This window comes from Peromyscus maniculatus, chromosome 5 (assembly GCF_049852395.1).
Source record: "Peromyscus maniculatus bairdii isolate BWxNUB_F1_BW_parent chromosome 5, HU_Pman_BW_mat_3.1, whole genome shotgun sequence".
Taxonomy (NCBI): domain Eukaryota; kingdom Metazoa; phylum Chordata; class Mammalia; order Rodentia; family Cricetidae; genus Peromyscus; species Peromyscus maniculatus.
This window is the reverse complement of record NC_134856.1, coordinates 113601461-113614931: the sequence shown is the minus strand read 5'-3', so window position 1 is coordinate 113614931 and position 13471 is coordinate 113601461. Positions and strand designations below refer to the sequence as shown.

The 13471-nt window shown below is 39.3% G+C and overlaps 1 protein-coding gene across 2 annotated transcripts in view; it reads left to right on the top strand.

Moving 5' to 3' along the window:
* Window positions 1-13471, top strand: part of Gmds (GDP-mannose 4,6-dehydratase) — a 557612-nt gene that overhangs the window by 231893 nt on the left and 312248 nt on the right. For both annotated transcript variants that reach the window (XM_042278318.2, XM_076573125.1), the window contains exons 5-6: window positions 10136-10328; window positions 11372-11476. In XM_042278318.2, the coding sequence (XP_042134252.1) occupies window positions 10136-10328; window positions 11372-11476 (298 nt within the window). The remainder of the gene's footprint in view (window positions 1-10135; window positions 10329-11371; window positions 11477-13471) is intronic.

Below are 13471 nucleotides of genomic sequence, written 5' to 3'. Positions count from 1 at the left end.
AATATGAACAGAGAGATGCACAGGAAAGAGTAGGGAGAGACTTGGGAGTATTGTGGTCCTTTTGGTTTGGGGTGGCTGGAGAGCTGGACATCCAACTAAAAAGGAAGGCCAGCTGATTGCTTCTTGGTCTCTTTGAGATAACAGGTTTTCACCCCAATATCTGACTCCCAAGTCTTTATTGATAAATAGAATGATAGAGACTTAGTTAAAAACAATTTGGCTCATTATTTCTGCAGATCTACAAAATAATTTCTGTGAGGTTTGCTGTAAAGAAACTGGATAGTTTCTTCAAGTATTGTTTTCTCATACAGAAATCATGATAGATTTTCTACCTCATAAGCCACTATAAAAAACATCACAGAAGGGATGTCTAATTTTAATCATTGAAATTTCAAATTTATGTCTCTTTCTTTTTCTTCTCCTCCCACTCTTTCCATGTAGCTATGGCTGGCATCAAACTCTTGCCCCTCCTGCCTTAGCCTCCAAGTATTGAGATTACAAGTGTATACCACTACATGTGTCTCACAAAATAGTGGTTTTAGTTTAGTATTTATTTTATAATAATTTTAATTAAAACAAAGCCTGGTTAATTTATATTTTACTTGCAAAAGCAATTCAGGACAGATTTTAGGGAATAGACTGAATATTATTGGAGAATACAAAAGGAGCTGGGATTCATGACTCAAGCATTAGCACTGAAGTGGAAAAGAAAAACACCAACATTTTAGAAATGAAGATTCCCAAACATCGCCTCATGGGGCCACTGATCTTCCTTATGTTAGTAATAGTAAGGGACCACAATGAAATTGGCTTGCTTCCCCAGAAGAAGGTGAACCCCTCATAGGATGCTCAGACTTTGCAATGTAATAAAAAGTACGGCATCCTATGTTCTTTGACTCTTTTTTTTTTAATTTTATAATTTAATTTAATTTTATATATCAGCCACGGATTCCCCTGTCCTCCCCCCCTCCCGCCCCCCTTCCCCCCAGCCCATCCCCCATTTCCATCTCCTCCAGGGTAAAGACTCCCCTCAACCTGGTAGATTCAGTCCAGGCAGGTCCAGTCCCCTCCTTTCAGGCTGAGCAAAGTATCCCTGCATAAGCCCCAGGTTCCAAACAGCCAGCTCATGCAGCAAGGACAGGTCCTGGTCCCACTGCCTGGGGGTCTCCCAAACAGTTCAAGCTATTCAACTGTCTCACTTATCCAGAGGGCCTGATCCAGTTGGGGACTCCTCAGCTATTGGTTCACAGTTCATCTGTTTCCATTAGTTTGGCTATTTGTCCCTGTGCTTTTTCCAACCTTGGTCTCAACAATTCTTGCTCATACAGACTCTCCTCTTTCTCACCAATTGGATTTCTGGAGCTCCACCTGGGGCCTGGCCGTGGATCTCTGCATCTGCTTCCATCAGTCATTGGATGAGATTTCTATCATGACAGTTAGGGTGTTTGGCCATCCTATCACCAGAGTAGGTCATTTTGGGCTTTCTCTGGACTACTGTCTATTGTGGAGGTATCTTTGTGGATTTCTGGGGACCTCTCTAGCACTTTGCTTCTTCCTATTTTCATGTGGTCTTCATTTATCATGGTCTCTTATTGCTTGTTCTCCCTCTCTGTTCTTGATCCAGCTGGGATCTCCCACTCCCCTAAGCTCTTTTTCCCTCGAACCTTGCCCTTCAATACCCCCACTCACATCCAGGTTGTTCATGTAGATCTCATCTATTTCTCTGTTGTTGGGCAATCCCTGTGTCTTTCTTAGGGTCCTCTTGACTAGGTAGCCTCCCTGAAGTTGTGAGTAGCAGTCTAGTCATCTTTGTTTTACATCTAGTATCCTCCTATGAGTGAGTACATACTATGTTTGTCTTTCTGAGTCTGGGTTACCTCACTCAGGATGATTTGCCCGCAAACCTCATGATGTCATTGTTTTTCTCTGCTGAGTAGTACTCCATTGTGTATATGTACCACATTTTATTTATCCATTCTTCAGTTGAAGGGCATCTGTTCTTTGCCTCTTATTGGTACCTTTCAGTATGCTTTTATTTGCAAAAATGTAAATTTATGAAATCATTTTTTATTGAACAGATATTTTGGTGCCTTGTTTACTAAGCATTCCAAGGTGTTGGGAATGGAACAGGTAGAAAAAGGCAGTGGAGGAGTGTTGCCTCATAGCCTTTAGAGCATTGTACATTGTAGGGTTTTTAACCTTGTCCAATGTAAGTCCCATGAAAACCCTTAATTGATGTATATCTTAATTTACCTTTGAGTTTATAAAGCTGAACAAAGATTTCACTTCTGTTTCTGGCTGGAATTTTTAACATATGAATGTATTTCTGACTTGTAATTATAAATGTTTTTAAACAAAACTGTAACTGCAACAAGGTAAGAAAAATATTCAAAATTGTGTGTGGATGCAGCCCTTGATCCTGGCTTGGAGAATTTCACTGTAGGCTCAGAGCACAGCACACAGTGGCTAAGCCATGTTCAACTGGTACTGTCTTCTGCTCAGCCATAGCCATGGCTGTCTCCCTAGAGCCCTTGGTAAGCTGTAGACGTATAGACTGAATGCGCATTATAGTATATACTCACATATATGTAAACTCAGGACTCTCCAGTCCTGAAACATAGTCACTACTGAAACATACATGGCCAATGTGCTTTTTCCTCGTGCTGCTCATTCTTAATCCACAACCCGAACCCCACACATCACTGCTGCTACTAGAACAACTTGCACCTCATATTCACTTCCTCATGGCTCTTTCCTCCATGAGCTTCTCTTTGATTTTCTTTTTAAGTCTCAGAGTGCCATGACCACACTTTGTAACCTCACCAATGAGTCCCTACAGTATCCTTTTGTATCTTTTCCTGCTTACTCATCTACACCCACAAAAGAACAAGCAGAATAGCAGGAGGCAGGGTTCTGCTTTCCTACCCTGTGTTTCCCATAACCAGACCTCATTCCCCCACAGAGTCAGACCCACACCTGCTTGACTCTACCAGCCCCGGCAAAAGATTGGTTCCAGCTATTAAGTACAAGCTAGCTATCCCTACTGACTCCTGTTTACTAGGAACAACTAACTCAAGATGGAAAGCAATGTTTTATTGTTGCTCTCTTTGATTCATAACTTTCTCTGGCAGAGGAGCTGTAAACAGTGCACACTGCAACTACTTGTGTGGTCTGAGACGTTTTCTGCACAAGGCGTCTTGAGCTTCTCTTGAAACTTTTGTTAGAGGAAGCATTTTTCTTGTCTCTTGGCTTTGTTTTACTACATTTAGTTCTTTCACAGACAAATCACTTTCTTTGAGATGACATGGAATCAGGAAATTTCAAGTAGTTCATTGAGGTGTGTGTGCCCACATGTGTGCATGTATGTCATCCTCAGACATTCTCCACCTCTCACTGAACCTGGAGCTCACTGGTTCTGCTGGACTTGCTAGCCAGAAAGCTGGAAGAATCCTCTTTCTCTACCACTACAATGCTGGTATTACAGGCATAAGGCTACTGAACTCAGACTTTTTATGTGGGTGCTGGAGCTAGAGCTTGGGTTCATATGGTTGCACAGCAAATATTTTACCCAATGAGCCATCTTCTGATTGAGACATTTAAAGTGGAAGTTGCTCCATATGTGGTTTGTTCTGTTATTAGTTGTGTAATGATGTCATTTTGGTCAAGTACTTCAGGCTTAAAAGCTTCTTACTCATTTTAGTATGATTTCCTAGTAGCCTCTATATAGCAGGTGCTCATCTGTGTAGTAGAAACTACCAGAAAAGGAAACAGCAGCAGAGCTGTCTTTAGGAGGCCTGCAGGCCAGGCTGTTCAAGGAGGCCAGGGTCCAATGGAGTGACTGCTCCAAGTCACAGTGCTCTGGAACTGGTGGGGTGAACTCAGCTATTCCAGGTGACCAGATTCAGAAAGGGATCTAGGAAGACAAGAAGGGAGGACTGAGCAGAAGGCAGAGATCACACTGACTTGAGGTAGATACCTCTAGGTAGGCCAGAGGGAGTCAAACTAGGGAGCTGTGGGGTTAGAAGGAGCTGAAGAGGCAAACAACAAATGTGTCTGTCTACAGAGTCTACCATATTGCCATCTTCTGGTTGAGGGGCCTGGAAGGTTAATCCTTATTCATCATTTTTTTTACATAGTTCTTTCTTGTTTCAATGAAAATTTCTTTCCTATTGAACTTGCTCAATTTCCTTTACTCCTAGTTTTTGTGTCTTAATTTTTATACTTGTGAATTTGATGTTTACATATGTCATTAATTTACATAGTCTTCAAGTACTGTGCAGATATGAGATATTGCAGATAGAAGTCTGTCATCATGGAGCTTACATGTACACAGCTAGGTAATAAATAAGCAGACAGATAAAAGAGTGCAAAGAAGAAGAAATAATAATGTAGATAAATATAGAGGGGATTGGTGCTGGCTTCCTTTAGAGCAGTGGTTCTCAACCCTTTGTGAGGAGGGGGTTACATATCATATATCCTGCCTATCAGATGTTTACATTATAATTCATAACAGTAGCAAAATTAGTCATGGAATAGCAACAGAAAAAATGTTATGATTGGGGGGTCATCACAAGATGAAGAACTGTATTAAAGGGTCACAGTCTGAGAAGGTGGAGGACCACTGCAGTAGAGGGCTTAAGAGAGCTGAAGGTTAGTGACAGGGGAGCAGAAGGTTAGAGAGGGTGCCTCCATCCACTGGAGAGATGGCAGAGGAAAGACTTCAAGTGGATCAGGCTAGTCTCGATGTGAGAACAGCAAGATGACCAGAGAGGCCCGGATGAGCAGGGAGGGAATCATCTGAATTGGTTGGGACCACTGTGTCAGTTTCCATGAAGAGAACATTGTGGAGCTAGGGTGAAGTGGTGAGGAGGCTTAGATCTCTGTGAACTATGAAGGGAAGGAATAGTTGGGTGAGTCCTAAGTGTTGTTTTAGATAGATGCCATTTATATGGAGAGAGGGACAGAGGGACAAGAGCTTTGGGAGGAACATCTTGATTTCAGTTTAACTGAGGTGGTTTTCGGCAGACAGTAAGCAGAGCAAAACTTAGGACTTTGGAGTTGTGTGCATATTGATGGTGAGATGGTTATTGACCTGCCTAAGGTGTGGGTAAAAGGAGAAAAGCCACCTCTCCCAAACATGCACACTAATCCCTGGGCCTGGAGCAGAGATGTCCTGAACCTGGTAGAACAACATCACAAACTGGAGAGTTGCCACCAATGGAGTGTGAAGAGATCTGGAAGAACATGAGGTTCAGAAGCAGGTGAAGAGCTGTTCTGGAGAGGGAGTTAGGGCAGTGTTTGGTAGACTTGGGCTTTTCCCCTACATTGTTTTCTATCATAGCAGTCTGCTTAAGTGTTTTCTTTAGCATGTGAAGTAAGACGCTGCTCACTGAGTCACCATGCCTCTGAAAAATAAAGCTCTTTTTTTTATGACTGTAGTCAACATTTAGAATATGTATGTTTTACTTTACAGTGATGCAAAAATATAAGCATTCAGTAGAATCTGAACTTTAAATGTTGAGTTTAGGTCTTCACTGAGCTAGTAATATAGGTCCTGCATCCTATGTCTCAAGCACAGGGGGCCCTAAAATCTCCAGAGGAAACCATTTGCTGAGCTAGAATGTGCAGTAGGTATGGCAGATTATCTGCACTTTCAGTTGATAGTGTGTTTCAAGGGTGAGTTGGTCATCAAATTCTAAGTCCTGGAGCATCAGTGTTGAGAATATAGGAAAGTATAACTACAGTTTTAATTCAGAGGTCAGAAAACTCTTCCTATAATGGGCCAGATAATACTCTCAGGTTGTGGGAATTCCATTCTATGGAACAAATTCATTCAGCCCAGTGATTGTAGCATGAAAACAACTGTGAAAAACATGAAAAAGAGTGAATGTGGCTGTGTCCTATAAAACTTTATTTCATAGTGGGCAGCTGGCCAGATTTCGCCCATGGGCTGTAACTCTCCAGACCTCTAATGTTTTGAGAATCATACATTTAACCTTTCAAAGTTGAAGCTATAAAGTACTGTTTTGACTGGCATGGACATTTAATTTGTTACTTTATGTGAAAAGTACTTTTTAAACAATTGTCTTTTTTATAAACTAATCTTATTATACAAAATTTTGACTACCAAATGTATGCATTCTTTTTCATGGAGTCACATGAAAAAAAATGTTTCCAAATTGCTGTCAGGCAGCCATCCTTCCCCATCATCCCCTGCAGCATAGGCTACTGTCATCCTAACTGCAGTGGATACTTTTCCATGAGCATGTTTTCTGAATGGTGTCCCACTGCTTCTTTCAAGTAGAACAGTTTCCTTCCTGTACTCCAGAGTCTGCAGGGACTCTTGGTTCACTGAGAATAGAACACATGTGCCGTGTTCTCTATGTTACATTTACCACGCCACTCTCTGCTTGCTGTCCCCTTCCTGTTTCAGATGAAGTGCTTACCTGTTCTTCTACCTGAATCATGTGTTCATTCAAACTGCTTAGAATGATGTCTGCCCCACACTGAGGACTTAAATAACACAGTTATTGTTTTAATAGAGCCGTTGACACTCCTGTCCTGAGGCCTTTTCAGTGTGTGTTCCCATCAACACAGGGCCAGGGCTTTTCCTAAGAACAAAGCCCTCTGTGTACAGACTATTCTGCAGAAACATAATAGCCTTTTCAAAATACGGTGTTTGGACATTTGGATCTGCAAGTAATGATTTTGGACCCTCAATTATACACAAAATTAATTCAAAATAATTATAGAAATAAGTGTAAGGGACTAATTTATAAACATAGAATAGAACATATGGGTACACATTCATTTTTAGCTTATGCAAATTATTCCTAAATATAACATAAAAAGCATACATAACAAAGAAAAACAGATAAATTAGACATTTTTTGTTCATAGGCTACTTTAAAACTATGAGAAGGGAACTACCAGGATATGAAGAGTTTTCAGGTTATGTATCTGTCAGGGGACTTGTGCCCGAATGTTGAAGAGACCATCACAGCCCAGTAAGAAAATGATAAGGAGCCCAGCTTTAAAAAATGGGCAAAGGATTCAACATACACACATGGTCATTAGGTGCGTGAGAAGATCCTCAATGTCCTTAATCCCAGAAAATGCATATCAAGACCACAGTGAGAAAGCACTTTAGACCACAATCATGACTATAACCTAAGACCACAAAACTTGTTGGTTAGGATGTGAGGAGATCTGAACCCTTATCTGTATTAGTGAATGAGAGTATGAAATGATGCAGCAACTTTTGAAAAACATAAACATGGTGTGGCCACATTCCCCAGCACCTGTACACCTAGGTAACTGTATCTAAGATAGGTGAAAACAGTAAGAGAAGGAAGCTAGTTGCAGAAGCCCACATACTTTGTAATCTCATTCTTGAGAAATATGTACAGTAGGTAAATGGATAAAGGAAAAAGAAGAGTGATCAGTGACTGTTCAGGACTGAGTGGGAGCTGGGAGCTGAGGAATGACTACTGATAGCTACAGAGTGTTTTGAGAGTGATAAAAATGTTCTGAAGTAAGATGGTAATTATGATTGCATAATGCTGTGAATTATGAAAACTATTAAATTGTAAACTTTAAAATGGCAAGTTTTATAGTATCTCTATAAACTACTTTATAGTACATTTTATATATCTCTATAAAGTATTATTTAAATAGAATAAAATGGACTGAGAATGGTGGTGCATACTTTTAATCTCAGCACTTGGAGGCAGGGGCAGGTGGACTTATGTGAATTTGGGGCTTGCCTAGTCTACATATAGTAATCCAGGTCAGCCAGGGCTATTTAGTGAGACCCTGACAAAATAAATTAAAAAATAATAAAATAAAATGCTGGAAAAATGTCTCAATTTGTAAGAGTGCTTGCTTTGCAAGCAAGAGGACCTCAGTTCAAATGTCCTGCATCTATGTAAAAGCTAGGTATGGTCATGTATACCTGTAATACTAGTGTTGTGGAAAAGGGATCAACAGATTTTGCTAGTCAGTAGACCTAGTTCCATACACGAGTTTCAGGTGTACTCTGTCTCAGAAAGTAAGGTGGGTAGCCATAGGGGAAGACACATAGCATCCTCTTTAGGCCTCTACCTGGTGTCTGCACCCATATGTGTGCACACAACAGGCACATACACAATGGGTATAAAATGGCCTTACTTTTACTTCTGTGGCTTTTTAAACATTGTGAATGAAATACACAGTTTTTCTTTTTAATTTCCTGGCTACCCCCAAAGCTTTACATACAGCCCCAGGTAATATGCATGTAGTAAATTGGAGTCCTTAAGGAGCAGTTGATCAGCTTCTTGACAGTGTCATATACCCATATATACCATGGCTTCTGTCCAAGGGGTACCTACTGGCCAGGAAATAATGAAAGCCAATGGTCTTACTTACCCTATTGAGAGGTTTTTCATACTACAATGATATGTCAGTGATAAGGTTTTCATCTCATTATTTTAAAAGATTTAAAATAAGTTTAAATTACTTATCATGTGTGGAAGTTATGTAAGAAATAAACCTAGAAATCACATGTTCCTAGGTTGGGGTTTTTTGTTTGCTTTTCTGTTTTTAATCAGCTTGACACAGACTACAGTTATCTGAGAAAAGGAACCCAAATTGAGAAAATGCCTCCATAAGATTGCTTATAGATAAATCAGTAATATTGTTAACTTGATTAATGATTGATGTGGGCTAGCCTAGCTCACTGTGGGCAGTGCCAACTCTGGACTTTTGATCCTGTGTTATATAAGAAAGCAGAATAAGTAAGACTTAGACATCAAGCCAGTAAGCAGCATTCCTCTGTGGCTTCTAACTCAGCTCCCACTTCTAGGTTCCTGCCTTGAGTTCCTAGCTTGATTTTCCTCTATGATGGGCTGTGATTGGAATGTGTGAGCCAGATAAACTCTCTCCTTCCCAGGTTGCTTTTAGTTATATTCTTTACCACAAAGATAGAAACCTAACTGAGAACATACCTGTTTCCTTTTAAAAACTATTTTGAAAAACTGGAATATGTTGAATTACATCTCAGTACCCTCATTGAAATCAGTTCATATACACATTAGCAATTTGCTACAACCACTGTCATTGTGCTGTTTAATAAATAAAATTATATACTTCATAAATACTATCGTTATTCTTGTGCCCTTATTTTTTTTAAAAAGAGTCCTTTTAAAAGTCAACTATGGTATAAAGTACATGTTCTCAGAGTTTGGTACACAAACATCAACTAGGGCCCATTCAAACCATGAATTTTTTTAGACCCCTAAGAATTTGGTTTAAACTGAATTTTTAATGAATACTTTTTGAAGAAGAGAGCATTGCCCCATCATGCAAAGCACCTCAGGGATCCAGCTGGAATGCTGAGGAAACACAAGGTGTTAAATTGTCACAAGTGCTGAATGGATATTGACATAGTCTTCAGCTGTTTGATACTGGAAGAACATTATCTCCACATTGGAAATTCTCTTAGGAAATTAACACTTACTGTCTTCTAAACAGCATAAAATCCCAGGATGTGAAACTGTTGTGTTGTGATATTGTGTTCCCCGAAATATTGTGCACGCTAATAAACTTATCTGGGGTCAGAGAACAGAACAGCCACAATATTAAACATAGAGGATAGGCAGTGGTAGCACACGCCTTTAATCCTAGCATTCCAGAGGCAGAGATCTACCTGAATCTCTGTGTGTTCAAGGATACAGCCAAGCATGGTGACTCACTCCTTTAATCCCAGAAAGTGAGCCTTTAATCCCAGGGAGTGATGGCAGAAAGCGGAAAGGTATATAAGGCAGGAAGACCAGAAACTAGAAGCTTTTGGCTGGTTAAGCTTTTGGGCTTTTGAGCAGCACAGTTCAGCTGAGATTCATTCTGGATGAGGACTTCCAGAATTCCTCAGGCTTCCAGTCTGAGGAAACAAGATCAGCTGAGGAATTGGCAAGGTGAGGAAGCTGTGGCTTGTTCTGTTTCTCTGATCTTCCAGCTTTCACCCCAATACCTGGCTCTAGGTTTGTTTTTTATTAATAAGACCATTTAAGATTCCTCCTACACTGTTGTGCATATCACCCTAGCCAGTATCCCTCACTGATGGCCTTTAGTGCAGCTCATCTTTGTCTTCTCTTTCCAGATTTCCTTTGACTTAGCAGAGTACACTGCAGATGTCGATGGAGTTGGCACCTTGCGACTTCTGGATGCAATCAAAACTTGTGGCCTTATAAATTCTGTGAAGTTCTACCAGGCCTCGACAAGTGAACTGTATGGAAAAGTGCAGGAAATACCCCAGAAGGAGACCACACCTTTCTATCCGAGGTCACCCTATGGTAAGGACACATGTGTCCAGCTGCATGAAATGCTCTCTGCAGGTGTGGGGATGTTTCTGGTTTCATTCTGCACATGTGTCATAACTGAAGCCATTTGGGTGTGAGATTGACATTTAGATAGACTAATGTGACTGGACTTGTTGGGAAACATACCGTATGCATTCTTGCCATTGTCTCTGGGTGAATTAGCATCTCATTCACCAGTCCTTGTTTATCCAACCTTTCTACACAAATCACTTTAAATGGAAATTAGACCCAATATGACTCTTTTCCCAAGCTGCTTAGAGATTTGCTGGAGCAACGAGCTTTTGTGTTTACTTGTTTGTTTTGTAATTTTCCCTATGAAAATTTCTTGGAGCTCAAACCTAGGAGAAAAAGACAGACTTATATGTACCATATTTGTAAAGAAGATATTCATGAAAGACATATATGATAACATTTTATTTTATTTTATTTTATTTTATTTATTTTTGGTTTTTCGAGACAGGGTTTCTCTGTGCCATTTTGGTGCCTGTCTTAGATCTCACTCTGTAGACCAGGCTGGTCTGGAACTCACAGAGATCTGCCTGGCTCTGCCTCCCGAGTGCTGGCATTAAAGGCGTGTGCCACTGCCGCCCGGCAATAACATTTTAAAATAGTTTGAATATTAAGATCCCCAATATTTTTTATCTCATTATCTAAAAGTGTGTATGTATGCATGTGCGCAAGTATGCATGCTCATACACACATATGGGGAGGTGGGAACAGAGACAGACAGTGACAGACACAGTGAAAGAGACAGAGGTAAGAAAGATGAACTTTATATATTGTATAGTATAGTTGAATAAATTGAGATGCTTTAGGAATTAATTATGAATGTTATAAAGTAAGGAATTTTATTTCTAAATGCACATGATTAGTTGGCACACAGTGTTTTGGCTTGGTATTCATATTAGTCATTTTGATGCATTATAAATAATATTTTGTCAGTTATTACTGTTTAAGGTGAATGAAAAGCATGGTCCTTTAGACTAAACTTTGTCTTTAAAAAATTATTCCAACAGGAGCAGCCAAACTCTATGCCTATTGGATCGTGGTGAACTTTCGTGAGGCATATAATCTCTTTGCAGTGAATGGCATTCTCTTCAATCATGAGAGTCCTAGAAGAGGTCAGTGAATACATTACCAAAGGAAAATTTAACGTTAACAACAGAAAAGGGTATATGTATATTCTGTTGATGTTCTATAGATTGAAAAAGTTTACGTCTACTTCTGTTGTAAATGTCTGTGGTAAATGAAAAAATATAAATCCAGCTTTAATTTATAAGAACTTTTTAAAGTTCTATGTCAAGCTGGACTGTGTACCAAATTTACTAGTTTCATTAGTAGTTTTTAAACCAAGAACTGGGAAATTTCTGTGTAAATGCAAAGAATGAGAGATAAAGTGCTGGTGGTTTCTATCATTCATTATTGTTTACTTAGACTCAACCAGTTGAAAAGTATCTTCTCTTTAAATTCCATTAGAAAGACATCAGAAATTATCATTTCTAGAATGTATTCTAAAATCAATTTGAAGTAAGTTCTTAAGTATTATTCGTTTTGTTTGTTTGTTTTCCCGAAAACCGTATTTGCTTGCATGGGCTTAGTTATCATTGAGACTATTGGCAATATAATTTCTCTGTTTACAATATTAGGTTTTAAGTAAGAAAATGTATATCCCCACCATTACTTCTGATTTAATGAAACATGAGATGTATTAGCCAAGCTAGGTGAGTTCTGATGGGACTAGAACCCACAATATCATTCTTTACAAAGTAAAACTAATTTGTATAATCTAAATCAAAAATATTTTATTAAGTTTAATGGCCATTTAGTCTTAGAGTGTGAGAAAGAATAAGAAGCTCAATATTATAAGTTGCTTCTTGCCCAACAACCAGTAATACTTGTAACTACTTCAGTGAAATTTTATGTGACTATATACTCACCTAATTAAATCAACAAGTCATAGAGAATGATTAAAGTGACATGTTTATTAAGGTATCTTTAGCATCACATATTTATTTTATAATTGCCCAAGTTAACAATTCTATGATGGGCTGTTAAGGTACGGATGCCAACCTGTCATCTCTGATGTGTCTCTCTCTGTCTCTGTCTTTCTGTCTCTCTCTGTCACACACACACACACACACACACACACACCCCATATCTTCATATCTTTAATTAGTGTTCTGGGTATTTCTGATAAGGGGAAGTGGAAAGATAGAAGGGTTTTATTTTTCCCTTGCAGCATCTGGTGTGTACAGCAGCGTAGGGTGGGGTGTTGGACCACTTTAGGAATCTACTCGGTAATGGAAATCCTGTCTCTTTTCTCACAAACATGCTTGTGTATTTTTATTGTGTTTCTGTATTTTTTTTCTCTTCAACCTGACCCATTCCTCCTACACTCCACAAAAAATGTAAAAGTTAATTGCTGTAAGTCAGGTTAAGAGAGGAAAGTGTTCTTAGATTATACAGTAAAAAGATAATTTAAATGTCATGTCTCTGCTAGTCCTCTATTTGTACCCTATAATTGAAGCCTTTTTCATCATTATTGTTTATTTCCTGAATTTTAAAAGATAAATATTTATGAATTTTGAGGAAAAATTTAAAATGTTGAGGTAAAAAAAAAAAATTTTCCCCTCATTTATATTGTTTCCTATCACCAGAGCTACTATTAATATTCACAGAGATGCCCTTCATGCTTTCAGACCTGCAAAGATAGTTATCCTTTATGTCATTCTGCATCTTGGGTGTGTAGTAGATAGCTGTTCTGTGTATGACCTTGAAGCACTGTCTCTAGGGATGCAACAGGTAACTGGTCTACTTGCCTATGGCCTTGAAGTACATGCCTTTGGGGCATGTCCTCTTGGCTACCCTTAAGACATGAGATGCAAGTAGGCACTCTCCTCTTCATTCCCTCATGGGACTTGGATGCAGGACTGACTCAGACGGCCAGAACATTGTGAGACTTTGTCCCAGCATTCCAGAACCTGTGACAGTTCTGTTCTGTACAATGAGTTTTTCTCCCCTAATAAATTCCTTTGCCCTCTAAGCAGACTCCATGCATTTCTTGCATTATGGGTGTCTGTTAAATATTTCTTAGACTTGATCTTGGGCATCGTGAT